General features: G+C 44.8%; 1 protein-coding gene across 1 annotated transcript; it reads left to right on the forward strand.

Moving 5' to 3' along the window:
• The first annotated feature begins 262 nt into the window (after nt 1-262).
• PMVK (phosphomevalonate kinase) lies at nt 263-25623 on the forward strand. Its single transcript, XM_036756215.1, has 5 exons — nt 263-426; nt 3918-3981; nt 7895-8047; nt 17267-17396; nt 24827-25623. Exons 1-5 carry the CDS (start codon nt 332-334, stop codon nt 24997-24999), a joined length of 615 nt encoding a protein of 204 aa, XP_036612110.1. The 5' UTR covers nt 263-331; the 3' UTR covers nt 25000-25623.
• The last annotated feature ends 1851 nt before the right edge of the window (nt 25624-27474 follow it).

Here is a 27474-nt window from a genome sequence, read left to right on the forward strand (position 1 = left end):
TCGGGAAAGTGGAACGTTCCAGGGCGGGGTTAGGTTGGCCCAAGGGAGAAAGAGTGGGGGGAGTATTGCGAGGAGAAGGCTTTTGGCGGTGATAATATCTTTCGCTTCCCCATGAACTAATTCTCTTTACTCTGTTTAATAAATATATACGCTTGGGAGTCTAGGATCCTATGCAGTGTCAGACAAGAAGGGGAGGGAATCTCTCCTTTATTCTTTCCTCCCCCCCGCCGATTGGTTGAGTCTCTTTCTCCCCACGTGTTCTGAACCTGGGGTGGGCTGTTCTGGACAGTTTACCTGGTCGTGGGCTGGTTAGGCATTGGGGGGGGGTCCCATGGCTCCAAGGGCCAAGTCTCCGCGGCTGGTGCTCCTGTTTAGCGGCAAGAGGAAGTCTGGGAAGGATTTCGTGACGGATGAGTTGCGGAGCAGGTAGTCAGCAGGGTTGGGTGGAAGAGGTGTTAAATTTAGGACAGGTACAGGGTCCACTTGGGAAGGGGGAGAGTTTTCGGTGTCTTTTGCTGGTGGAAAGGGGTTGAGGGGTTGTTGCCACGTAAGTAATGCATTGTTTGGCACAGATCTCTTTTAGTTTTGTTTTTGGTCTCTGGATCCCCAGCACTTTGTGACGTGCACATAGTAGGGTCTTTTAATCAATGCTTGCTTTAAAAAAATTTATTCCTTTGTTGGTTGAGCCTTTTTTGTTTTTCATGCTACTGTCACTGTCAGTTCCTAATACCCTCAGCCCCTCTACCTGTCCACCAGAGAAACCTCCCCCAAAGTAAAGTCAGTGAAATGAAACAAACCAATACTGCCATTGTTATCTGACAGGGTATGCAGCGTTCTGCACAGGTAGTCCACCTCCTCTCTACAGATCTGAAGGTAGTGTACCTTATTATTGGCACTTGGAACCAGTCTTTGAAACCTTTGTTAATCAATGCTTATTGAATTGAAAGAAACCAGGCTGTAGGCCCCAAAGAAATGAGTTTGAAGCCGCGCTACCTAAACGAACAAGGGGTTTAGGTTTTTTGGATCATAGGATCTAGAGCTGGAAGGGACTATAGAGATCAGTGCCTCATCTACTCTCCTCATTGTAACTGGTGAAGAAACCTAGGCCCTAGTATCACACAGGGATTGAGTGGCAGAGCTAGGATTGGAACCTAGGGCTTCTGACTCTAAATTCAGCCAGGCTCTTTGCTCTACACCAGCTTTTGCAGAATCAAAAGAAAGAGGGACAGTATTCTGTACATAAGGATCCCTGTGGGCTGCATGTTGACTTAGTTTTAAAATTTAATGTTATCTGTGTTTTATTGTATTTTTATTCATTTTGTTGAATATTTTCCAATTACATTTTAACTTGGTTGAAGCAGCGCTTGGTAGTGTTGGGCCTCAAGTTTGATATCTCAGTGTCTACACAACATTAGCACCTTCTCTCTGCCCTGCCCCTTTTTCTTGGAGCCTGCTGGGTGATGCAAGTGAATAGAGTGGAAGACCTGTGTTCAAATCCTGCCTCAGACACTTAGTAGCTATAGGATGATGCAGGGCAAGTCATTTACTGGCTCCTAGCAGTAAAATGGGGATAATAGCACCTACTTTATAGGTTATTGTGAGTATTGAATGTCATATATGTAAGGCACTTTGCAAACTTAAACTGGAAAATCAATGCCATTGGAGTTACTATTTTAAACATCTTGATGAACTTTTAAGAAGGGTATGCCTTTTAAGGCTGAGGAACCTGGGAAGTAGGTTCAGGGCTGCAGGTGAGGGAGAGAGGGTGACTTGTTGAAAGGTAGGGTTGGTGGAAATGCCTTAGGCTGGCTGCTTAATTCTGAAGGGATTTGGGTTTTGGGGAGAGTCATGGGTAGGGCTATGTAGCTCAGTGTTCAGTCCCTCCCATAGCACGCTCTCAACTTTCCTCCAGCCAGAGCATTCTCAGCCACAAAATCACTGAGCTCCACAAGGGTGCTAAATAAAAATGCTCCACACACACACACATACATATACACACATTTTTTATGTACCTGTATAAATAGAACTATAGATAGGTACAGGTGAATCTGTGATTATTCCCTACCTGGGGAAACTCCTGGTGTGGAAACTTCCTCCACCCACACATATCTGTAACTCCATAACTTAAGTTCTTATTAGTGAGTTGCCTGGGGCACTGAGTCATTAAAGGAAATCCTTGGTAACCCAGGGAATATGTTTCATTGGTAGGACTTGCTAGATCTTCCTTGACTCCTTTGGAAGCCCTCTAGATACACAATGCCATGGGCCACTCATTCTGCACACGTTACATAAAATATTTCTTGATTCCTGTTGGAGTTGTTGAAGGACAGATTCATGCTTTGGGTAGGAGTGGACTAGGGTAGGTAAGTGGTCAGTGGTTGGAGGCACTGGCCCAGGCCAATCAGAAGGATCTGAGTTCAAAGCCGGCCTCAGACAGTTACTAGTTGTATGACCCTGGACAAGTCACTTGACCTTGTTTACCTCAGTTTCTTCATCTGTAAAATGACCTGGAGAAGGAAATGGCAAACCAGTATCTTGGCCAAGAAAACCCCAAGTGGGGTCATGGAGAGTCAGAAACTGAAACGGAAGCGATTCATTAACATCAACAAAGGCGTTGGACTAGGTGAATCAGCGGTCTTTTCCAACTCTGGCATTCCAGGATTTCACCCTCCTCTTCCAGGTTTCTCTTCTTATATCTTCAATTTAAGCAGATCCAAGATCCTGTTTTGCAGGTCTGAGGTCCTGTTTTGATTTAAACATCAGTCTTTCAGGTTGAAAGTTTCAGAGAATGTCTCAGTTGAAAGGGATCTAAGTCATTTAAGCCAGCCCTCTTTATTTTTTAGAGGAGGAAATGGAAGGGAAAGTAGGTTGTTTAGCCAGTCGACAGTAAGCATTTATTAAGTGCCTCCTGTGTGCCACGCACTTGCTAAATACTGGGGATACAAAGAAAGGCAAAAGACAGTGCCCAGGAGGAGCTTACAACCTAATAGGGGAGACAACAAATTATAGGATAAATTGGAATTAGTTAGAGAGAAACCACAAGAATTAAGAGGATTTGGGAGAGGATTCCTGTAGAAGGTGGGATTTTAGTTGGAACTTGAAGGGAGCCAGGAGGCTGAGATGAGGAAGGAGAACATTCCAGGTATGGAATGAGAACGTGCTCAGAACAGATAGAATGGCTTGTTCATGGAATAGCCAGGAGGCCACTGTCACTGGATCCTAGAGTACTTGGAGGAGGTGGTATGTGGTGTCAGAAGACTAGAAAGATGAGAGCTAGGGGGAAGCCAGTTATGAAGATTTTGTATTTTCTTGGAGGTGATAGGGAGCCACTGGAGTTTCTTGAGTAAGAGGGGATGACGTGGTCAGACCTGCAGTTTAGAAAAATCACTTTGTTGGTTGATTGGAGGATGGATTGGAGTGAGGAAAGGTTTGAGGCGGTCCTGCCAGCAGACTCTTGCATAGTCCAGTGTGGCAGCAGAGTCAGGACTTAATTCAGGGTCTGCCCCTCTCCCTCCCTTTCCAGTGTACTAGGTACATATAAGTCATCTCTTGGAGGCAGGGAGCTCCCCATTTTGATGAGAGAGTTCTTAGAAAAATACATTTCATAGCTTGCCACAGTGACTTCTTAATCATTTTGAACAGCTCTCACCAGCAGGACATTTTTCCTTTTCTCCAGCTTGAATCCCTCATACTCGTAAGTTAGTTGGTGGAGATATGGCTTTCCAGGCTGTGGGAAAAGTCTATTAACTGACTCTTGCAAGGGTAATTCAGTCCTGCCAGAGGGGAGTGGTAGGTCCTGGGCTGTCCTGATTGTACAAGTGTTGGCTTGATGGTTGAGCAGAACACTGGGTGGGGAGATGCAGGTCTGAGTGAGCTAATCCAGTTCTGGCTTGGGGGGGTATCTTCCCGTCCCACAGGCTGGGGACGGATGTATGTGCTGTGCTTCGGCTCTCTGGACCCCTCAAGGAGCAGTACGCCCAGGTACGTCACGGTGCAGCTGGATCTGCTCACCTGGCTTTTCCAGCTCATCCGCGGTAAGCCGTAACATGTCTTTCATCTCAGGCTGGCTCCTGCCTGCCCTAGCCCACTTCTGGGCTCCACTTTTGTTGGGTGGTACGCCTTCAGGCAGGACAGTCTTTTAAGTCAAGTCAGCAAGCATTTAGCAAGCGGTTTCTGTGTGCCAGGCACTGTGCTAAGGCCCACCAATACAAATTATAGCAGAAAAACAATCTCCGCCCTCAAGGAACTTCCATTCTAATGGAGAGAAGACAGTACACAAAAGGTAGCGAAACGGGCAGTAACCTCATGGGCACATGGTGGAGAAAGCCTGGAGAGTCAGGAGTGAAGGCCGGAAAGGAATGATGCCTTACACTCCTTAAAACTCCTCCCCACTCCCTGAGTGGATATAAGCTTACCGGAGGCAGGGACAGCTTCATTTTTGTTTTTGTACCTTGCACAGTACCTCGCATATAATAGGCACCCAATTAGTACTCTCTGAATTGACTTATCTCCTGTTTCTCTGCTGGATTATTCGAAGTTCCCCAAACATTCCTGGTACTTTCCTGCTCTCATGCCTTTGCTTATTCCATTGCCCTCCTCCAGGTCTGCCCGTCAGAGTCTAATTCCTCCTCCAAAGCCTGGCTCAAATGTCACCTCTTTCATGAAGCTTTCCTTGGTCTTTGTCTACTCAGCCAGAAGTGAGCAACTCTCCTTTTTCAAAAGAGTATCTTGTTTATCCCTTTTTGATGGCAGTTATCATGGGCTAACTCATTTATGGAAAAGTCAAATGGTAGATCTTATGTCTTCTGTTGGATTTTAAGCTCCTTCATAGCAGCCCCACAGGCTTCCTTCAGGGTCCAATAAAGGTTTTTTGCATGAGTGTCATTTTGGGGCAATGGGCAGCTCCTGACTGTCTGCCCAAGCTCAGTCACAGTGCTTGAGATGCCATCTATGGAGAGCTGCTAATAGAATTACGAGCTGGAAGGGACCTTGGGGAGGGTGGTGTCACCTCCTCAAGTCTTTCCCTTCTCCAGCCCATCCTCTACTCAACACCCAAAATGATTTTCCTAAAGCACAGGTCTGACCATGGCACCCCCTGGCTCACAGAGCTCCCCTCTCTTCTGAGATCAAATATAAACTCTGGCACTTAATAATACCCTTTATTATCTGGCTCCGGACCATTTTTCTGGCCTTGTTATGTATTACTCCCCTTAATGCATTCCACAGTCCAGTCTAACTGGTCCTCTACCTTCCCTCCCAAAAGTCTCATCTCCCACCTCTGCACTTTTGCCTTGGCTGTTGCCCATGCCTTGAATATAATTATTCCTTTTTCAGCTCTGCCTTTAGGATCTCTAGTTTCCTTCAAAGCTCGCTCCAGGTGCCACCTTCTCTATAAGGCCTTTCTTGGATTCTCTCGGGCCTCCTTGACCAAATTACCTTGTATTTATTTTGTATACAGCTATCTACTAGTAGAGAACATTTACATATAGCTTTAAGGTTTGCAAAGGGCTTTACAGTTATTGTCTCATTTGATTCTGGCAACAACCTTAGGAGACTAATATTCTCCCTGTATTGTTGTTGCTGTTTCAGTTGTGTCCAACTCTTCATGATCCCATTTAGGGTTTTCCTGGCAAAGATACTGGAGCGGTTTGCTGCGTCCTTATCTGGCTCATTTGACAGATGAGGAAACTGAGGCAAACAGGGTTAAGTGACTCGCCCAGGGTCACACAGCTAGTAAGTGTCTGAGGCGAAATTTGAATTCAGATCCTCCTGACTCCAGGCCCAGTATTTTATCTGGTGCTCCGCCTGTGTGCTCTTATTTTATAGATGGGGAAACTGAGGCTGAGAAAGGTTACGTGACTCGCCCAGGGTCACACAGCTAGTAAGTGTCCGAGGCAGGAATCAGAAACAGGTCTCCTAGGTCTAGCACTCTATCCACCATGCCTGGCTCCAGGTGAAAGGGGAAGAAGGGGGCTGGTGCAGTACTCTTCCACCAAGCCTCATTGATGGGAGGCTTTAGTAGTGTAAAAAAGCACTAAGGATATGCACCCTCGTTATGTGTGTGTAAATATGCACACACACATGTGTAAGGACACTTGCATGGGACTGCGCACGTGTATACCAATATACACAGATAGGCATGTGCACATACACACAGGTGTACATACACACACAGTATAGAAGCACGCACACAATGCATACATTTATAGGTGTATCTTGCACACACATGTATACACACATGTACAATATGCATATGCTCATATATAAAAATAGGGAGTGCGTATGTGTATATGAATGCTTGTTAATGCATGGGTGGATTGATCTGAGCCAACTTTCTGGTCACTGGTGACCATCTAGCCTGTGAACCTTCTTGATGTCGTGGTTCTCCTTGAGAATGAAAGACAAATAACAAATAAGTGCGTGCAGTGGTGGGGTAGGCAGCTAGGTGGCTTAGTGGATAGAGTGCTGGGCTTGGAGTCAGGAAGACCTGAGTTCAAATGTGGCCTCAGACACTCACTAGTTGTATGACCTTGGGCAAGTCACTTAACTCTGCCTCAGTTTCCTCATCTGCAAAATTAGCTAGAGAAGGAAATGGAAAGCTGTTCCAGTGTTTTTGCCAAGAAAACCCCAAATGGGCTCGTGAAGAGTCAGACACGACCGAAATGACTGAACAGCAGCAAGGGGGAAGGAGAATGCTGGTTGCTTTTCCTTTAGCCCACCCCACAGAGGGCAGCCTGTTTGTTAGAGTGCTTTTATCTCCTGCTGAGGAACTTGCCCCATCAGAGCGTTCCCTGTTACCTCCACGATGGTCTTCTAGAGCAACAAGGTACAAGTCTGCCGCGCTAGCCTTTTCTTGAGTCAATTCTCGTGGTCCCCTTCCTTCTTCTCTAGGCTGAGCATGCTGGGTCATAGAGTCAGACCTGGAGGAGCTGGAAGGGGCCTTATCAGTGATCTGCTCTGATCCTCCTCAGGTTACACAGGAGGGGTCTGCAGCTCTGAGGCAAAGGATGTACTTGCCCCCTCCCCCCATCTCCCAGTGACTTAGGGCCAGAGCCAGGCTCAAATCCAGCCCTTCAGCTCCTCACATGACATGATTTCTAGACCTTCACTGGTTCTGTTGTCCTTTCACATGTGCCTCAGTTCATCAGTTCGCCTTTTAAAATGTCCCTCTGGAATGGGACCTAGACTCCAGAGGTGGTCTGATGAGTACACACCTGGATTTAGCAGTCCCAAGGAAAGGGCATCGCCAGAGTCTTGATGCGAGTCCTGGTGATTACTTTCCGTGCATCCCTGCGCAAGTGTAATATGGTAGGATGGGCACCCACTCTAGAGGCCGAGGACCTGGATTCAAATTTTGCCACTGATGATCATGGCGTGTATGCTAGGCAAGTCACTTAACCTCCGTGGCTCAGATTCCTCATCTTTAAAATGGAGTTGGACTAGCTGACCTCTCAGGGGCCTTCAAGCTCCAGATTAATTCTCCTGATCCTAAAGCATTTAGCTGTTTCGAGCCTCAGTGACTTATAAAATAACTTTGGAAGGCTTTCCGTCTTCACATAGTCCATGTTAAAATACAAGAATCCTCGAAGAATAGCAGCACCTTAGGAAGGAGCTGGGGGGCTTCAAGATTAGGGAAGGCCCCAAACATGAACTTTTCCCATTCTGATGTTTCGCTGAGGCCTGGCCCTGTGTTCAGGGGAGGGAAACTTATTTTCAGAATAATTGGGGAAGATTGATCACACAGTGTATGTGTTTAATTCACATAATGTAGTCCCCAGGCAAATGGAAATGGAGGAGATAGGAATGATCACCCTTCATTACAGCTGAGCCCCAGGAGGTGGAGTGGCCTCTTGGGGGGTCACACAGTGAATGCTTTTTGACATGTTTTGAACAGGAACATGGACTGGACTTCCAGCGACTCCTTGATGCCAGCAGCTACAAAGAGGCCTTTCGGCAGGACATGATCCGCTGGGGAGAGGAGAAAAGGAAGGCGGACCCAGGCTTCTTCTGCAGGAAGATTGTGGAGGGGGTCCGCCAGCCTGTCTGGGTGAGGGTGATTGCGAAAGCAGTTTTTCAGCAGGTTCTTTGGGGCTTGCAGACCCAGCCTTGGCCCCTTCCTCCTTCCCCTTCTGCCTCCCTTCCCCTCCCTGGAGTGCAGAATGTGGCTGAAAGTAGCCCATCCCTTCTGAGGCAGAAACTGTTTCTCTTCCTTCCTCTGGACCCCTCTTCCCTTCCTGCTCATGTACTTTCTACAGTGCCAGGACCCAGGAGAACCACACACACACACACACACACACACACACACACACAGAGTTAGCTCTCTGGAGGGATTCACTGAGCACCTGCTGTGTCACTGCCCACCCAGCCCTGTGCTCAGGAGTATGAGACATGGTTCCTGTTGGTGAGGAGCTCACAGTCTAATAATAATAATGATAATTAGCATTTATGTGGGGCTTTAAGGTTTGCAGGGTGCTTTACTTGTGTCATTTCATTTGATTCTCACAACTACCCTATGAGGGAGGTACAGTTATTATCCCCATTTTACAGACGAGGAAAACCAAGGCAGATATTCATTGACTTGCTCAGGGTCACCCAGCAAGTAAGCGTCTGAGGCAGGATTCAAACTCAGGTAGATGATGATGATAAGTGTTATCTATGACCCCCATGGGCCATAGCACGCCAGGCCCTTCTATCCCCCGCCATCTCTCCAAGTCTGTCCAAGCTTGTGTTCGTTGTTTCCATGACACCATCCATCCACTTCCACCTCTGTCCTCCCCTTCTCTGTTTGCCTTTAAGCTTTCCCAACCTCCAGGTCTTTTCCTGACTCCTGTCTTCTCACTCTGTAGCCAAAGTATTTAAGCTTCAGCTCCAGTCCTTCCAGTGACTAGTCTGAATTGTAATAGCTGGCCATTTCCATAAGGTTTCCAAAGCCGTTTACATAAGTCATTTCACGGGATCCTCACCACAGCCCTGGGAGGTGGGAGCTACTGTGAGCCCCTTTTTAATTGACACTGAGAGAGGTTAAGTGAGGTTAAGTTTTTTTTAAAGGTTTATTTTTTTTTCTTTTTTTTTTTTTTAATGCAATTTATTTATTTAACATATTTGGTTTTCAGCATTGATTTTCACAACAGTTTGAATTACAAATTTTCTCCCCATTTCTGCCCTCCCCCCCCACTCCAAGATGGCGTATATTCTGGTTGCCCTGTTCCCCAGTCAGCCCTCCCCTCTATCTCCCCCCTCCCCTCTCATCCCCTTTTCCCTTCCTTTCTTGTAGGGCAAGATAAATTTCTACGCCCCATTGCCTGTGTATCTTATTTTTTAGTTGCATACAAAAACTTTTTTTGTTTTTGAACATCTGATTTTAAAACTTTGAGTTCCAAATTCCCTTCCCTCTTCCCTTCCCACCCACCCTCCCTAAGAAGTTGAGCAATTCAACCTAGGCCACACATGTATTATTATGTATAACCCTTCCACAATATTCATGTTGTGAAAGGCTAACTACATTTTGCTCCTTCCCAACCTATCCCGCTTTATTGAATTTTCTTCCTTGACCCTGTCCCCTTTCCAAAGTGTTTGTTTTGATTACCTCCACCCCCATCTGCCCTCCACTCCATCATCCCCCCCCCTTTTATTTTTTTTTTTATCTTCCTCCCTTTTCTTTCCTGTGGGGTAAGATACCCAACTGAGTATGTATGGTATTCCCCCTCAGGCCAAATCTGATGAGAGCAAGGTTCACTCATTCCCCCCTCACCTGCCCACTCCCCTCCTCTCCTAGAACTGCTTCCTCTTGCCACCTTTATGGGAGATAATCCACCCCATTCTATCTCTCCCTATCTCCCTCTCTCAGTAAGTTACTCTCTCATCCCTTAATTTCATTTTATTTCTTTTAGCTATCTTCCCTTCATCCTCAACTCACCCTGTGTCTGCTCTCTTTCTTTTACATATATATATATATATATATACACATACATACATATACACATAGATACATGCATACATACACATTCACTTATATATATACATAAACATATATATGCATATATATATATGCATATTCCCTTCAACTACCCTAATACTGAGGTCTCATGAATCATACTCATCATCTTTCCATGTAGGAATGTAAACAAAACAGTTCAACTTTAGTAAGTCCCTTGCAATTTCCGTTTCTTGATTACCTTTTCATGCTTCTCTTGATTCTTGTGTTTGAAAGTCAAATTTTCTATTCAGTTCTGGTCTTTTCACTGAGAAAGCTTGAAAGTCCTCCATTTTATTGAAAGTCCATATTTTGCCTTGGAACATGATACTCAGTTTTGCTGGGTAGGTGATTCTAGGTTTTAATCCTAGCTCCATTGACCTCCGGAATATCGCATTCCAAGCCCTTCGATCTCTTAATGTAGAAGCTGCCAGGTCTTGGGTTATTCTGATTGGGTTTCCACAATATTCAAATTGTTTCTTTCTGGCTGCTTGCAGTATTTTCTCCTTGATCTGGGAGCTCTGGAATTTGGCAACAATATTCCTAGGAGATTTCTTTTTGGGATCTATTTGAGGAGGCGATCGATGGATTCTTTCAATTTCTATTTTGCCCTGTGGCTCTAGAATATCAGGGCAGTTCTCCTTGATAATTTCCTAGGCTCTTTTAATTATCTAGGCTCTTTTTTTGATCATGGCTTTCAGGTAGTCCAATAATTTTTAAATTATCTCTCCTGGATCTATTTTCCAGGTCAGTGGTTTTTCCAAGGAGATATTTCACATTGTCTTCCATTTTTTCATTCCTCTGGTTCTGTTTTATAATATCCTGATTTCTCATAAAGTCACTAGCTTCCACTTGCTCCAATCTAATTTTTAAAGTAGTGTTTTCTTCAGTGGTCTTTTGGACCTCCTTTTCCATTTGGCTAATTCTGCCTTTCAAGGAATTCTTCTCCTCATTGGCTTTTTGGAGCTCTTTTGCCATTTGAGTTAGTCTATTTTGTAAGGTGTTGTTTTCTTCAGTGTATTTTTCAGTATTTTTTTGGGTCTCCTTTAGCAAGTCATTGACTTGTTTTTCATGGTTTTCTCGCATCCTTCTTATTTCTCTTCCCAATTTTTCCTCTACTTCTCTAACTTGCTTTTCCAAATCCTTTTTGAGTTCTTCTATGGTCTGGGGCCAGTTCATGTTTTTCTTGGAGGCTTTGGTTGTAGGCTCTATGACTTTGCTGTCTTCTTTAGGCTGTATGTTTTGGTCTTCTTTGTCACCAAAGAAAGAATCCAAAGTCTGAGACTGAATCTGGGCGCGTTTTCGCGTCCTGGCCGTATTCCCAACCAACTAACTTGACCCTTGAGTTTTTCAGTGGGGTATGACTGCTTGTAGATTACAGAGTTCTATGTTCTACGTTTGGGGGGGAGGTGCCAGCTCTGTCAGAGCCGCACTCCTCCTTCCCCAAGGACCCCCAGTCCAGACTGGGCTCAGATCTTCAGCAGGCTGTGCACCCCTGCTGTGATCCGCCACTTAATTCCCCCCACCAGGTGGGCCTCGAGCCGGAAGTAACAACAGCTGTAGCTGCCCCACCTCCCCTGCCCCCGGGGCTGGAAGCCGAACCGCGAACTCCTTCCACTCCCGCAGCTTTTCCCACTAACCTTCTCCGCAGTCTTTGGTGTTTGTGGGTCGAGGGGTCTGGTAACTGCTCACGTATTCAGGGCGCTAGGGCCCCCTCCGCCCGGCTTCTGGTCTGGATCGTCCACGCCGCTCAGGCTGGGCTCTGCTCCACTCCATTCCCAGCTCCCAGCTCCCAGCTCCCAGCTCCGTGTGGAATAGGGCTCACCCAGAGACCATCCGGGCTGTCCTGGGCTGGAGCCCTGCTTCCCTCTGCTGTTCTGTGGGTTCTGCCGTTCTAGAATTGGTTCAGAGCCATTTTTATAGGTTTTTGGAGGGACTCGGGTACGGAGCTCACTCTAGTCCGTGCTTACCAGCTGCCATCTTGGCTCCGCCCCTAAAGGTTTATTTTTTAAAATTAGATTCTGTTAGTTCTCTCTTTACAGAATCCTTTGTTCCAGATGCAGTACTCGGGAGTGGGGCCCATCTGGGGCCAGACACTTTTACCCAGATGAGGGTGAACAGAGTCTACATGAGTGATGGGGCACAGTTCTGCTTAGACTATTCATGAAACCCACTTCAAGGCCCCAGTTGACCATAAACACCCCCAGGGTCACAGAACTAGTCAGCGTCTGAGGCTGGACACTTGAACCCAAGACTTGTGCTTTATCCACTGTTGGACGCTTCTCTTTCAGCTGAGCAGAGACATCAGGGAAGACAACGTGGGCTGGGGACAGAGTTGAGAACAGATTATAGGATCGTAGATCACGAACTTGCAGGGCCCTCAGAGGCCGTCTCGTCCAACCTTCTCTTTTACCATAAAAGGACACTGAGGGACAGGGAGGTGAAACAACTTTCACAGTTACACGTCTGCTAAATTGTGGAGGCAGGATTTGAACCTGTGTCCTCTGACTCCAGAGTCAGTGTTCTTTTGCTGCTGTACCATGTTTGTACTTTAAGGTCCCAGGTCTTGCCTAATTTGTGGGCCTTAGGTCCTGACTTTTGAAAAAAAAAAAACAACCAAAAAAACGGTTCTGTGTTATAATGGTTAGTTTTCTGTTCTGTAAATTCAGTTCTTTTTTGGGGGGGGGGTGTGGATTATTTCATTGGCACAGGGAACTTTCAACGAAGAAACTGCTTGTACCAGGGCAGTTGGGTAGATTGACACATGCCCTGTAATCTTGGGGAACTGACTGAGGCACGGAGAAGTTTCTGTGATTTGTCCAGGTTCATGTAGCCAGGACATGTCAGGAGCAGGACTTGAACCCAGATCTGTCCTGACTTGGAGGCTGGCTCTCTATTATACACACCATGCTGATTTTTGTTGTACTCCGTCCTCTAAAAATGAATTTTCTAGATGTGCTGACTAATACTAAACTAAGGGAGTTTATCTGAGAAAGGGAAGAGAGAATATAGGATGATGACATCTCCAGGGGATGGTCTGTTCAAGTGAAAGCTTTTTAAGGATGGGGAAGACCCGGGTGCATTTGTAGGCAGCAGAGAAAGAGCCAGTAGATGGGGAGGGGATGAAGACAGGGAGAGAGTGAGGATGATAATGGGTTGATGACAGAATAAGATCAAGGGTACACAAATTGGGGTTTGCCTTGGCAAAGGAGAAAGATCCTCTCTCTGAGAGGGGGAGTAAAGTATAAGAAAACTCATATTTACATGGCTCTTCAAAACCTACAAAGAAATTTTCTCAATTTTTCAAGGATATTTAATTTTGCCCAAAATTCCCTCTCTCATGGACAAATCAACCAACCAAATACCATTTATTAAACAACTCTCTGGTGCAGAGCATTGTGTTAGATGCTAGGGGAGATGTACAGTTAAATAAGACATTCCCTGTCCTCATGGAGCTTCCAGTCTAACGTAGGATAAGGCACATGTACCACGTGTCTCCTCCTTGTTCAGATCATGTCTGGAGTATTGTGCTCAGTTCTGGGCATGTTTCAGGAATGACACTGGAAAATGTCCCAAGGAGAAGGATTGGTATGGGGAAGGAACTAAAGACCGTATCTTAGGAAGATCAGCTGACCTAGGGAGGCTTCTTCTGGAGAGGAGAGAAAGGATGTTCACGTGGAAGAAGAAAAGCTTGTTCCTTGTGGCCCCTCGGGACCTTCACTTCCTGTCTTCTCTCTCACTGCCAACCCCTCTGCAATCTGACTTCTGACTTCATTTGACTGAAACTGCCTTCTCTGAAGTTCCAGTGATCTCTTAACTGCTAAGTCTAATGATCTTTTCTTAATCATCCTTCTTCTTAAACTTGAAACTATTGTCAAGATATGAGGAGACACCCTATTTGCCAGAGCTAAGGCCCAGTAAGCAAGCCGTGCCCTGAGCTTGGCATAACCACAGTCCTTGGCACTCACTCTCTGGATGATCTCAGCCCCAGCAAAATTCCAGAATTGTTTCATGCTAGCATCAGGTGGTCTCTGTGCTGTAGTACCTGCAGTACCCATGTTTCGGTCATGAAATCCTGCTATGAATCAAGCTTGTCACCTTGTTGCTGTTACCCCTCATTGTCAGGGCTGTAGCTCCTTCACAACCGTTGGTATAAGTATGGAGATCTCCCCACACTACCTCCACTAACGGCGGGGCCCCGGCACTTGTGTTCTTGCTTACAAGCCTTTTCCCCTCACTTTGAAATTAAACTTGTTTGATTCCCGGCTCTCCTGTCCCTAGCCTGCTCTGTTCATCTCTGGCCACCCACGGGTTAGAGGCTGGTTCTGGTCCACTTGATCATGCTCTTCTGGGATAATCTCTCCTCTCTGGGTTTCTGTGATACTACTCTCTCTTGGTTCTCCTCTTAACCCTCTGACCTCTCCTCAGTCTCCTTTGCTGGATCGTCATTTAACTGACTCTGGAGTCCCCCGAGGCTCTGTCCTGGGTCCCCTTTCCTCTCTATGGTCTCTCACTTGGTGATTTCATCAGTTCCCATGGGTTCTGTTATCTCCATGTGGATGATTGCCAGGTCTGTTTGTGGTCTTTAATCTCTCAAGCTCCAGTCTCTCATAGCCGTTTGCATTTTGGACGTCTTGAACTGGATATGCCGTAGGCATTTCATGTTCAACAAGTCCAAAACAGAGTCCATGTTTTCCCCCCAAACTCCCCCTCCCAATTTTCCTGTTGAAGGCACTGCCATCCAGTCACCCGGGCTCATGACCTGGGTGTCATCTTCGGTTCTTCACTCACCTCACATACCCAGTCTCTAGTCAGATCTCGTTTCCCTTTTCACACCATCCATTTTAAGCATGCTCTTTCTTCTCTCCACTCCTGTGGTTACGCCTTGGTTCAGGGCCTCCTCACACCTGGATAACAGCCTTCTGTCTGGTCTCTTTTCTCAGGCTCTCTTACGTCAGTCCATCTTCTACTTAGCTGCCAAGGGGATTTCCCTAAAGCCCAGGTCTGACTGCATCATCCTTCCCCACCTCTTGACCTCAGGATGTCATAAACTTCATTAGCCCCCTTTTACCTTTAGGATCAGTTTGGCATTTAATGCCTTTCACCACTTGGCCCCTTCCTACCTTTCCAGTTCAACGCTTTACCCCCCTGCATGAATTCTGTGATCCAGCTAGACTGGTCTTGATGTTCTCATGTGTGCCATGATCTTCTGACTTTGTTCCTTTGCTCTGGCTGTCCCCCACCCCAGGAATGCTGTCCTTCCTTGCCTCTGCCCCCTGGCTTCCTTTGGGGCCTCACTGCTTCCATAGTAAACACTGCATAGTAACTGTTTCTCTTTTGGCCAGGAAGCCTGAGAGTCTTCCCTTCCCAGTTTGATTTTTTTTTCTTTTTTTGAGTTTTGATTAAAGGGGCCATCCCTTGATTAATTTCTTGAAGAGGCCTATTCATTGAACAGGTGTTATCTCACTCAAAGTGAGAACTGAAAAGACCTTAGCCTAAAAGGACTGGGGTCTCTAATGCATCCTGGGCCATCTCCAGTTGTCCTGGTGTACATCAGGCCACTGGACCCAGATGGCTCTGGAGGACAAAGTGAGGGCTGGTAACCTTGCACAGCCCTCTCTCACTCAAATCAAAGTCAACAGCAAGTCATGTTATCATTTCCCTGATGCCGTGGTCCTCTTTAAGAACAGAGGACAAGCACAACAACCTCCATAGTGTGAGCTCTCTTTTTAGTACAAGAGATTAGACTCTTCCCAGGGAGAGGCAGGGGCCACACCCTCATCCAGGAGCTGGTCCCACATGTGGAGTTGGAGCCACTGGCACAAGGTGAGACCAGCATGGTCCTGCTGACTAGGGGGGCCAGCTGGAGTTTGCAGGGCCAGGGGTCAGGGGCCAGGTTCAGAGATTGGCAGTATGGGAGTGTAGAAAGGGCTGGCTCCAAAGACAGAGGATAGGGGTTTAAATCCTACTCCTGATCCTTAATTGAGTTCCCTTGACCTCTCTGGCCATCATTGTCTTCATTTGTGAAATGATGGGGTTGGGGTTCCTTCTAGCCCCTAGATCTAGGATCCTAGCTAGGAGTCAGAATTACTGGGCATGACTGCCATGCGAATGTTCTAGGCTGGAGGTTCTCGATTGCCTTTTCATATTAGTTATTGCTGAGTGGAAAAATGTCAAGACTAGGAGAAAACCAGAGTAGCATTTTTTGTTGAAGAAACAGGTCTTCAAAAGTACCAGAATCTTTTACTGGCAAGAAACTTGTTGTCGCCCCCGAGTGGTTAGTTAATGCTCATAACCATCATCTCTGGGGCTGCAGTTCACTCCTGCTGGCTACTGGCGTTGATTAATGAAGTGTATTTGTGGGACACCAGGGTGGAAAAGCTTGTCAACAAAGCTTTCAGCCTTGCAGGGGAGAGGGAACTTGGCATTGTGTAGTGACTAATGACTTGGTGCATTTAAATTCTCATCAATTTTAATCTTTTATTCCTAGTGTAGTCGAAAGGACACTGGCTTTGAAGCCAGGGCTTGAATCTGGGTTTGAATCTACTATTGCTGGCCTTGGGCAATTCACCTGCCCTCCCCAGGCCTCAGTCTTTTTGTCTGTAAAATTAAATTGTAGATATCCTGTGACCCTGGAAGGAAAAAATGGCTTCAGGCTGGGGATAGTCAGAAGGTCCGCTCTACCCCTGGAGGCCTTCCTCACTCATGATCCCATAGTTGGTAAATGGGAGAAATCATCTAATGCTTTTTCTGCCATACCGTGCAGGGCTGCCTCAAAGGCTCAGAGTGCCAGTGGCACTGACTTCCTGACTGTTCCATGAACAAGACACTCCACCTCCTGGCTCCAGGCAATTTTTCTGGAGGACCTCCATGCCTGGAATGCTCTCCCTTCTCTGCTACACCTACTGACCTTCCTGGCTTCTTTTAAATCCCACCTTCTACAAGAAGCCTTTGCTAGTCCCTCTTAATTCTTGTGCCTTCCTTCCGTCACTTTTTCCCCATTTATCCTGTATATAGTTTGATTTTTTGTCACCCCTGTTAGAGTTTAAGGTGGCATTTCAACTTGAGCATCTAAGATTAGAAGGTTGGCAGGCATATTGCTTTAAAGGGTGTCTGTAGACACGTTGGAGGCTCTGACTCCCTGTCTAGATTGTCTACTTTGGGTGGGGGGCGAGGAGGGACTATGGCTTTCAGTTCTTTTTGCGTTCCGTTCTCTTTCTCTCTCCCCCGCAAATCCAGTATCGCACACATGCCAGGCCTGGGGGTTTTCTGACTGTGCGTTCTTTCTTGCAGCTGGTGAGCGATGCTCGGCGGGTGTCAGATATTCATTGGTTCCAGTCCTCCTTTGGTGATGTGACCCAGCTGGTCCGGGTGGTGGCATCAGAGGAAAGCCGGCGACAGCGGGGCTGGGTGTTCACAGCAGGTGAGCTTTGCCCCAATTTTTTTTTGAAGTCCTAGCCAGCAGACCTAAAGAGGCACAGGGCATCGTCTCCTTCGCGAGGCAGAGGCTTGGCCTCCTAGCATGGCATGGGTATCATGTCTCTCAGAGTAATTTCAGTCTGCGTTTACACAGCACTTTGGAGTTCTCCAAACACTTCCCTCACAACAGCCAGCTGAGTTAGATGATGCAGGCCGTAGTACCCTCGTTTTACTGATGAAGAAGCTGCAGCCCACAGAGGGGAGATAGCTTGCTCTTTGTTACTCAAATACTTAAGTCATTGTGTGATTTCATGGATTTGGGAGGTCCCTCCAATGGTACAGATAGCAGTTTGTCCATGACTGCCCAACCTGTGCTCAGAAGGTCCACCTCTGGAGGCCTTTCTCACTCATGATCACACAGCTGGTAAATGGGAGAACCAAGGCCTGAACTTAGATTTTCAGGGTCCAAATTCAGTGCTTTTTCTGTCACACCATGCATGGCTACCTCGAAGGCTGAGTGCAAGTGACACTGGCCTCCTGGCTGTTCCTCAAGCAAGCTACTCCATCTCTCGCCTCCAGACATTCTCTCTGGCTGGTCCCTCCCCTCCCACCCCACCTAGAATGCTCTGCCTTCCCTGCTATACCTACTGACCTCCCTGACCTCTTCTTTTTTTCTTCTCTCCTTGACTTCTTTTAAATCCTAACTAAAATCTCACCTTCTGCAGGAAGCCATCCCCCTGTTAATTATTTCCTATCTATCCTGTATATAGCTTGCTTTGTGTATATTTGTTTGCTTGTAAGGTCCTCAGGGGTAGGGACTATCTTTTGACTTTTTGTATCTCCAGCACTTAGCACAGTGCCTGGTATATGGTAGGTGCTTAATAAATATTTATTGATTGATTGGAAAGGATTTTGTTGCTTCTATTGCGTCTCCCGAAAGGAAATGACAGTTACTGGTGGTGGTGGTTGTTTGGGGTAGGATAGGAATTTATTCACATTCTGTGCCTACTCCTGTCTCCTCTTTCCCTGCCTCTGGGTAGGATGGTGCACTAGCCACCCTGGGCAGACTGTGTGCTTTCGGGAAGACACCAGCCCCAAAGTGTTTGGATTCTGCCTTAGATCCAGATTACTCTGCACACTTCTGCTTGTTTGTGCTTAACCTTTATATGCCCTTGTCCTCTTAACGAGCTGGAGCTTCCTAGTAGGTCTTCTCACTTTCACTCTTTCCCTCCTTCAGTCCATACTTCTTATCACTGTTAACACCATCTTTCCCATGTACAGATTTATCATGCTACTCCTTTGCTCAGAAGTCTTCCATGGCTCCTTCTTGCTTCCCAGGTGAAGTTCCATCTACTCACCCTAGCATTCAAGACCTTCAACAGTCCTTTGCCTCTGTAGCTTTCCAACCTTGCTTTGTGTTAATTCCTTTTACAAACTACTCTTCAATTCAGTACAATTTGGTGAACATTTATTAAGCACCTACTATGTGCCAGGTACTCTGCTAAGCTTGGGATATAAAAAGAGGCAAAAATCAGTCTCTGCCCTCAAGGAGCTTATAGTCTAATTGGGGAGACATCATCAAACAAATCTATACAAAGCAAACTATATCCAGGATAAATGAGAAATAATTAAAACTGGAATTAAGAGGGGTTGGGAAAGGTTTCCTGCAGAAGGTGGGATTTTAATTGAGACTTAAAGGAAGTCCAATAGTTGGAGCTGAGAAAGGACAGTGTTCTGGGCATGGGAGAGAGCAAGAGAACATGCCCAGAACCAAGAAATGGACTCTTCAGTCAAATCCATATCTGCTTTGTGAGCATACTCTGGGTCCCCCAACCTCCCGCCATGTCTCTGTTCATGGTGTTCTCTAGGGCTGGAATGTCTTCCCTTTCTCATTCTGCTCGTTAAATTTCTACCTAGCCTTTAAAGCAGGAATTCTTAACCTACGATTAAGTGTTCTGCCCAAAGTAACTGGGCAAATATGTTTTGATTGGTTGACTTATCCATGCCAGAGGGGGTTTTCGGTCAAAGTTAAATTTCTTTGATTAACTGAGGAAATTGTCTTGTAGGCTTGAAAGATCAACATAAATTTGATTTGTTGTCCTAAAACCTCAATTTATAAAACAGATTTCATGTTTATAGGATAGATTTCAGGGGGTCTGTGAACTTGGATGGGGAAAAAAATTAGATCTTTCATTTCAACGTAATTGGTTTTCTTTGTATTTCTAAGTATTTTATTTTATGCATTTAAAGTCATTTTTCTAAGAAGAAATCCATGACACACAGAAAGGTTAAGAACTTCTGCTTTCAGGTCTTACTCAGATTTCCTCTCTTCCATGAAGATGTCCTGACGTGTCCTTCATCAGTAATACCCTTTCCTCTTAAATTGCATAAACTATTTTGTATTATGGTTGTCTGTGTAACATTGTAGATCACTCAGGCAAAATGCAGGTTTTAGCCTTTTAGCCCATATTAGACTGTAAGTTCCATGAGGACAAGGAATGTCTGTTTAACTTTATATCTCCCTCAGCATCTACCACAGTGCTGTACACCAAAGAGTTGTCCTATAGAGCTATTTTGATTGGTTGACTTAGCCATATCAAAGGGAGTTTTTGGTTAAAGTTGAATTTCTTTGATTAAGCTAGGAAGTTGGTTTGTAGTCCTGAAAGGGTTATCTCTGTAAGCTATTTAAATGAGTTGTTGTTCTAAGACCTCCCAATTTTTTATTTTATTTTGTTTACTGTTTTTTTCTTTTCTTTAATATTTAATATTTTATTTCCCCCCAATTACATGTAAAAACAATTTTTAGCATTTGTTTTTTAAAATCATGAGTTCCAAATTCTGCCACTCCTTCCCCACCTTGCCTCTCATTGAGAAGGCAAGCAATTTGACATAGGTAATATATGTGCATATTAGTCATGTTATGAAAGAAAACACCCCCTCCCCCCAAATACTCCAAGAAAAATAAAGAAAGTAAGACAAAGTATGCTTTGATCTGCATTCGGACTCTTATCAAACCTTTGTCAGGAGGGGGATAGTGTTTTTCACCATAAGTCCTTTGGAATTCTCTTGGATCATTGTATTGCTGAGAATAGCTAAGTCATTCACAGTTGATCATCATATAATAATGTTCTGGTTCTGCTTATTTCATGTTGCATCGGTTCATATAAGTCTTTCCGGGTTTTTCTGAGAGCATCCTGCTCATTGTTTCTTATAGTACCATAGTATTCCATCACAATCATATACTACAACTTGTTCAGCCATTCCCCAATTGAGGGGCATCCCTTCAATTTCCAATTCTTTGCCACCAGAAGAAGAGCTGCTATGAATATTTTTGTACATGTAGGTCCTTTTCCTTTTTGCTTTTTATCTCTTTGGGATACAGACGTAGTAGTGGTATTGCTGGGTCAAGGTTTAATAGCTCTATGGGCATAGTTCTAAATTGCTCTCTAGAATCTAAGACCCCAATTTATACAATGCTTGGGTTGTCAGTGGATTTTGAAAATATGCAAATTTTTATTAAAAGTATCTTTATTAGATGAGGATTACAGCAGAAGAGATAGATGTAGGTATCACTTTGACACTGACACAAAAACCATGTTCGTATGTTATTGTTTGTAAATCCAGTGTTCTCTGATGGTGCATGTTTGCTTACTGTAATGCTTCTTCTTGCCAACTTTGTAACACCACTAACTGATACCGTGTAACCTCTTCATACATTGTAGGAATGAGTTTCTAGTTTTCATGTGTATTTTTTAAAATGAGTTTCTGTTTGTGACAAGGTTTGGATACAGAGAAGCAATTCTGACGTACCTTTAGTTTCTTAATATCCCTGGGCCTCAGTTTACCTGAGGGTGAAGGGAGGAGGTTGAGTCCCTTCTAGCTCTAAATCCTATGATTGATAGAAAGGGAGCTCTGGCTGTTTCCCTCAGCATTCTAAGTCTACCCAGAATTAAGTCTTGTTTTTTCATCTCATGGATTGTGTATGGCATGTTTAAATCTTAGGCTATCATCCCCATCACCCAGATCACTTTTGAACCTCTTTCTCTCTCCAGCAGCTCCTCTTTGCCCAGGCAAGGCCAACACTTTTTAATATCATCCCAGACCAGAGTGAGGCAGGGAAATTTGGCACAGAGAATCTCATACAAAAACCTCATGCCAAAAAGTGATATTTTAGATTAGTCAGTCAAGGAACAGTTGATAAACGTTAAGCACCTACTATGTGCCAGGGCCTATGGTAAGCTCTGGGCTTATGAAGAAAGGCAAAAGACAGTCCCTGCTCTCAAGGAGCTCACAATCCAACAGGGGAGACAACATGCAAACAACTAATGTATAAACAAGATATAGAAAGATAAATTGGGGGTAGTTTCAGAGGGATGGCTCTAAGATTAAAGAGGGCTGGGAAAGGCTTTCTGTAGAAGGTAGAATTTAACCAGCTGGTGCTTGAAGGAAGCCTGGGAAGTCAGGAGGTGGAGATGAGGAGAGAGAGCATTGCAGGCATAGGGGACAGCCAGGGAAAATACCTGGAGTTGGGAAATAGAGGAACAACAGAGACCATTGTCATTGGATTACAGAGAATGGGGGGCGGGGTATAAGGTAAAGCAGACTGGAAAGGTTTGTGTACATGGGGAGATTATGAAGAGATATGAATGCTGGAGGAATTTTATATTTGATCCTAGAGGTAATGGATGGATGTGTGTGTGTGTGTGTGTGTGAGAGAGAGAGAGAGAGAGAGAGAGAGAAGAGAGACAGACTGACAGACATAGATAGACATGGTAAGTAAGAAGATCATTTTGACAGTTGAGCAGAGGATGGACTGGAGTGGAGACTGGTATGTTTTAACGGCCCTGGCCACTATGACGTGCTGTTATCAGTGAGGAATGGAAAGCAGAGGCAAGGGTCCTACAGTTTGGGCCAATGACAAAGCAGATCACTCGGAAGGGAGTGGGAAATTGACTAGTCAGTTTGCCAGATTTGCCAGTGGTTCTGCAGAGGAGGTATGGAGGTGCTGTGGTGGTTCAGGTGATGGGATTCTTTCTTGGCAGAGAGGGCAAGACAGTGCAGGACAAAGAGAAGGGACTAGGCTCTGTTCACAGGCCAGATTAGGCCAAGATACTGGATTCAATTTAGTTCTTTCTTTTAAAATTATTTTTATTTATTTCATAGATATTTCCCAATTACATTTAAAAAACTTTTTTAACAATTATTTTTAAAAATTTTGAGTTTTAAATTCTCTCCCTCCATCCCTCTCCTTCCCCGCTCCTTGAGAAAGTAAGCAATTTGATATGGATTACACATGTGAAGTCATGCAAAACATATTTCCGTACTAGCCATTTTGCAAAAGAAAATGCAAACTCAATAAAAATAAAGTAAGTTGGGGCTGCTAGGCGTTGTAGTGGATAGAGCACAGGCCTGGAGTCAGGAGGGTCTGAGTTTGAATCTGGCCTCAGACACTTGATACTAGCCGTGTGGCCTTGGGCAAGTCACTTAACCCCTATTGCCTCGATCCCCGTCCCCCGTCCCCCAAGCCCTCCACCAAAACAACAAAAAATAAAGTTAAAAAAGTATGCCTCTGCTTTCAGCATTCATCATTTCTTTCTCTGGAGATGGACGACATTTTTCATCATGGGTCCTTTGGAATTGTCAGATCGTTGTATTGATCAGAGTACTTGTGTCTTTTATGGTCGATCATCCCTGCAACAACATTGCTGTTACTGTGTACGCTATTCTAATTCTGCTCACTTCACTTTGTATCAGTTCATATAAGTCCTCTGAGGTTTTTCTGAAACCATCCTGCCCCTTCATTTCTTACAGCACACTAGTATTCCATCACAATCATATACCACAACTTGTTTAGCCATGCCCCAATTTCTAACTCTTTGCCACCACAAAAAAAAGTTGCTACAAATATATTTATACAAGTAGGTCCTTTTCCAGACCTGGTAGTGGTATTGCTGGGCCAAAGGGTATGCATATTTTTATAGCCCTTCAGGCATAGTTTCAAATTGTTCTCCAGAATGGTTGACTGGTTCACAGCTCCACTAGCAGGGCTTTAATGTCCCTGTCTTTCCCCATCCCCTCCAGCATTTGTCATTTCCTTTACTGTCATGTTAACCAATCTGACAGGTGTGAAGTGGTATCTTAGAGTCATTTTAATTTGTAATTCTCTGATCAGTAGTGATTTAGAGCATTTTTTCATATGACCATTGATAGCTTTGATTAGTTCTTCTAAAAACTGCCTATTCATATCCTTTGACCATTTATCAACTGTGGCATGGCTCTCATTTTAATACATTTGTCTTCGTTCCCTATACATTTGAGGAACGAGGCCTTTATTAGAGAAACTTGATGTAAAATCCACCCCTCCCATTTCCTTTCTACTTTTGTCTGTATTAGTTTTGTTTGTCCAGAAGCTTCTTGATTGCATATGATCCAAATTATCTGTTTTACTTCCCTTAATCCTCTCTATCTCCTGTTTAGCTAAATTCTCACCTTAGCCACAGATCTGACAGGTACATTTTCCAGGCTCTTCTACTTTACTTAGGACATCACCCTCTGTGTCTAAATCATTTATCCACTTAGATTTTATCTGGGTATATGGTGTCAAAGGTTGGTCTCTGCTAAACTACATTCCAGTTTTCCCAGCTATTTTGTCAAATGCTGATTTCTTACCCCAAAATGGATCTTTGGGCTTATCAAACACTACACTACTATGGTCAGTTACTACTGTGTATTGTGTACCTAATCTATTCTACTAATCCACTATTCTTTTTTGTTGTTCAGTCACGTCTGACTTCATGACCTCATTTGGGGTTTTCTTGGTAAAGATACCCGGAGTGGTTTGCCATTTCCTTCTCCAGCTCATTTTACAGATGAGGAAACTGAGGCAAGCAGGGTTAAGTGACTTGCCCAGGGTCACACAGCTAAAAAGTGTCTGAGGCCAGATTTAAGCTCAAGTCCGTTCCTGACTCCAGGCTCAGTGCTGTATCTACTGCACCATCTGGCTGCCCACTCTGTCTCTTAGTCAGTCAGTACCATATTTGATGATTACTAGATTCAATTCTAAGTTTCAGTCCTGTCCATTAGAGAGGAGGCCAGAAGTGGAATGAAGTACTTTAGGTGACAATGGTTTACCTATCATTGTAGGTCTTTGAATAGAAATCTCAACAATTATTTTTATTATGGTCACCTGTTGAGAATTAGTATCAATAATTTAGTGATTAAATTAACTAAGTAATGTTTAAGTAAATTATCATTATATGATTATTAATCAGTTATTATGACCACTTACTGAGAATGTTGTGGAGTGTGTTCTTGTCTAGGTATGGGCTGCTCCAGATGGCCTCTGATGTCCTCCCTAACTCTGGGACAGCGTATTTATGGTTGACCTCTGGAGAGGCAGTGAGTGACCTGACCTCCATGTGCCTCTTTCCACAGGAGTGGATGATGCTGAATCAGAATGCGGCCTGGACCACTATGGAGCATTCGATTGGGTCATTGAGAACCATGGCAAAGATCAGAAGCTGGAGCAGCAGTTGGGGAAGCTGCTGGACTTTATCCACAGTAAACTGCAGCCCTCAGTGTGTGAGGATCGGGCTGAGGGGAGCTGACTCCCCCCAAGACAGTGAGGGGGAGGAGTGGTGCACTGAGGCTGCTATTGTTCTCTCTGCTAAGCTGTCCTCCTCTGGGAGAGGCCACAGGGCTGAGGTTGAATTCCAGTGCTGTGGATGTTTGCACATACCACCTGACTTCTGGATCTGCTTCCCAGATGCATACAGTAATTAATCCCTGCCTCTTGGGGCTGGGCTAAGACCGAATGAGTAGAAAGTCAGGATGAAGTAAACGTGGCCATGAAGAACACAGAAATATTATTAGTGGTCTACAGATGGCTCCTTGGGGCTCAAAGGGGCACTTGTGCCTCTGGTGCCGTAGACTTTGGGCCCCTTCATCCAGAGCTCCAGACACCCTATGGTTTAGACAGGGATGTCAATTGCAGTAATGATGATTGGTATTCATAAACTTTGGAGAGCTGGGGGCATGCTCACTGCTGGACTGGCATCTGATCTCTCACATGCCGCTTGGTCTCTTTAGGGTCAGAGTAGGGCTGGGGGTGGGGTGAGGTGGTGGGGAGTGAGACCTTGGAAGAATCCTGGGGTTGCCCTGTTGTCTGGTTCTCCAGGTCTGCTCTTCTCAAAATAAAGTTGGATTTGTGAATGGATCTGTTTTGGACGAGAGTCTGAGAGTCAAATATCTGTTTTGGACAAATGTCTGAGTCAAGTTCATGGACTACAGAACTGTTGTCAGCTTTTGTAACCCAAAACCTGAGGACCACTGGCCCTTGAAGACAGCGAGACTCCTTAAAAAAAATCAAATTTTATTTCATTTTCATATCTAAATTTTCTCCCTTTCACTTCTTCCTCCCCCTTCCTCCCTCCCACCCCCAGCTGAGGAATAAAAAACAAAACCCTATGTTACAAACATGTATAGTCAAGTAAAACATTCTTGCATTAGCCATGCCCTGAAAAATCTGTCTCAATTTGCACTCTGAGTCCTCTGAAGAAGTGGGTAGCAAGTTTTATCTTGATTCCTTTGGAATTGTTTTCAGCAAGTAGACTCTTGGAGCCCCATCATAAAACCCTACCCGTTAGGGAACACTCAGTTTCTTCATCTCTAAAATGGGGATATCAATCACACCTACTTCCCAGGGTGGTTGTGAGGATCAGGTGAAATGAATGTTTTTTAAACTCTTTATTTTTTTTGGAGAGGGGAAGGCAGGGCAATTGGGTTAAGTGACTTGCCCAAGGTCATGCAACTAGTAAGTGCATCAAGTGTCTGAGGCTGCATTTGAACTCAGGTCCTCTCCTGACTCCAGGGCCGGTGCTCTACTCACTGCGCCACCTAGCTGTCCCGTGTTTTTTAAACTCTGAAGCACTATATAAATGTTAGCTATTATTATTATTATTAAAGCTTTTATCACTTCTTTCCTGGACTAGTGCAATAGTCTCCTAATTGACCTCCTTTGTTTTCTGTCTCTTTTCTCTAATCCATTCTTCATTGAGTCCTCAAATAATTTTCCAATGCACAGCTTTGATTAGGTCCCTTTCCTGCTCGGAAACCTTCAGCTCTCCCCATTACCTGTAGCACCCAAACTTTTTCAGTTTCTTTCCCCCCACCCCCACTTTTCTTTTTTTAGTATTCAATATTTTATTTTTCCCCAATTACATGTAAAAACAATTTTTAATATTTGTTTTAAAATTTTTTGAGTTCCAATTTGTCTCCCTCCTCTTCCTCCCTTATCGAGAAGGCAAGTAATTTGATATGGGTTATATATGTATAGCCATGCAAAACACATTTCCATGTCAGACCCTTCCCTCCTCCCACTTTCAGTAAACTTTTTTATAACCCCCATTCAGTCTGAAAGGATATAAATTCTAGGGTTTCCCATGCATATGTACATAACAGATCATTTTGAGTAGGATAGTATGGTTATTTATGAACTATTCCCCATATGCTTTGACAAGCTTCTCATCCTCCCTGGGGCAAGGCAGGTGTACCCCAGGTTGTACTCTATTTAGGGTCTTATATTTCAGGCCTTCCAACTTGATTTCCAGCCTTTTTTCCCCTTTATTTCCCATCATGTGCTCTTTGTTTTAGCCAAACTGGACCCCTGCTGCCCTATGTTTGTACAAGCTGTCCCCATGATGCATCTCTTTAGCTGAGGGGCCATGTCTGTTAGGAAGCCTTCTTTGAAAGTGCTCTCTCTTTCACACTTCCCTCGAGGACTTTATTTGGATCTCCCTGTCACACTCTTCTTTCAAACATGCTTATTTGTCTACACGTCATATCCCTCCAGGGTTGCTAGGTGGCACAGTAGATAGTGCCAAGTCTGGAGTCAAGAAAACTCATCTTCCTGAGTTCCTTGGATTCTTACTAGCTGTGTGACTGTGGGCAAGTCACTTAATTTTGTTTGCCTGGCTTCCATGTGCCCTGTCATCCTGCCAGATAATATACAGGTGCCCTGTGTGTAGCTGGGGGTGACCACGATAGGACTCATTTTCTGGATCATACAGCCCTTGCTTGGAGGT

This window comes from Trichosurus vulpecula, chromosome 4 (genome assembly GCF_011100635.1).
Source record: "Trichosurus vulpecula isolate mTriVul1 chromosome 4, mTriVul1.pri, whole genome shotgun sequence".
In the NCBI taxonomy this organism is placed as follows: domain Eukaryota; kingdom Metazoa; phylum Chordata; class Mammalia; order Diprotodontia; family Phalangeridae; genus Trichosurus; species Trichosurus vulpecula.

What these genes read in the sequence shown, in the direction of transcription:
- PMVK (XM_036756215.1), top strand. Translation starts at nt 332, where the DNA reads ATGGCTCCAAGGGCCAAGTCTCCGCGGCTGGTGCTCCTGTTTAGCGGC. An exon ending in ACGGATGAGTTGCGGAGCAG is followed by an intron (nt 427 to 3,917) that starts GTAGTCAGCAGG and finishes CCCGTCCCACAG; the next exon opens with GCTGGGGACGGATGTATGTG. An exon ending in GGGCTGGGTGTTCACAGCAG is followed by an intron (nt 17,397 to 24,826) that starts GTGAGCTTTGCC and finishes CTCTTTCCACAG; the next exon opens with GAGTGGATGATGCTGAATCA.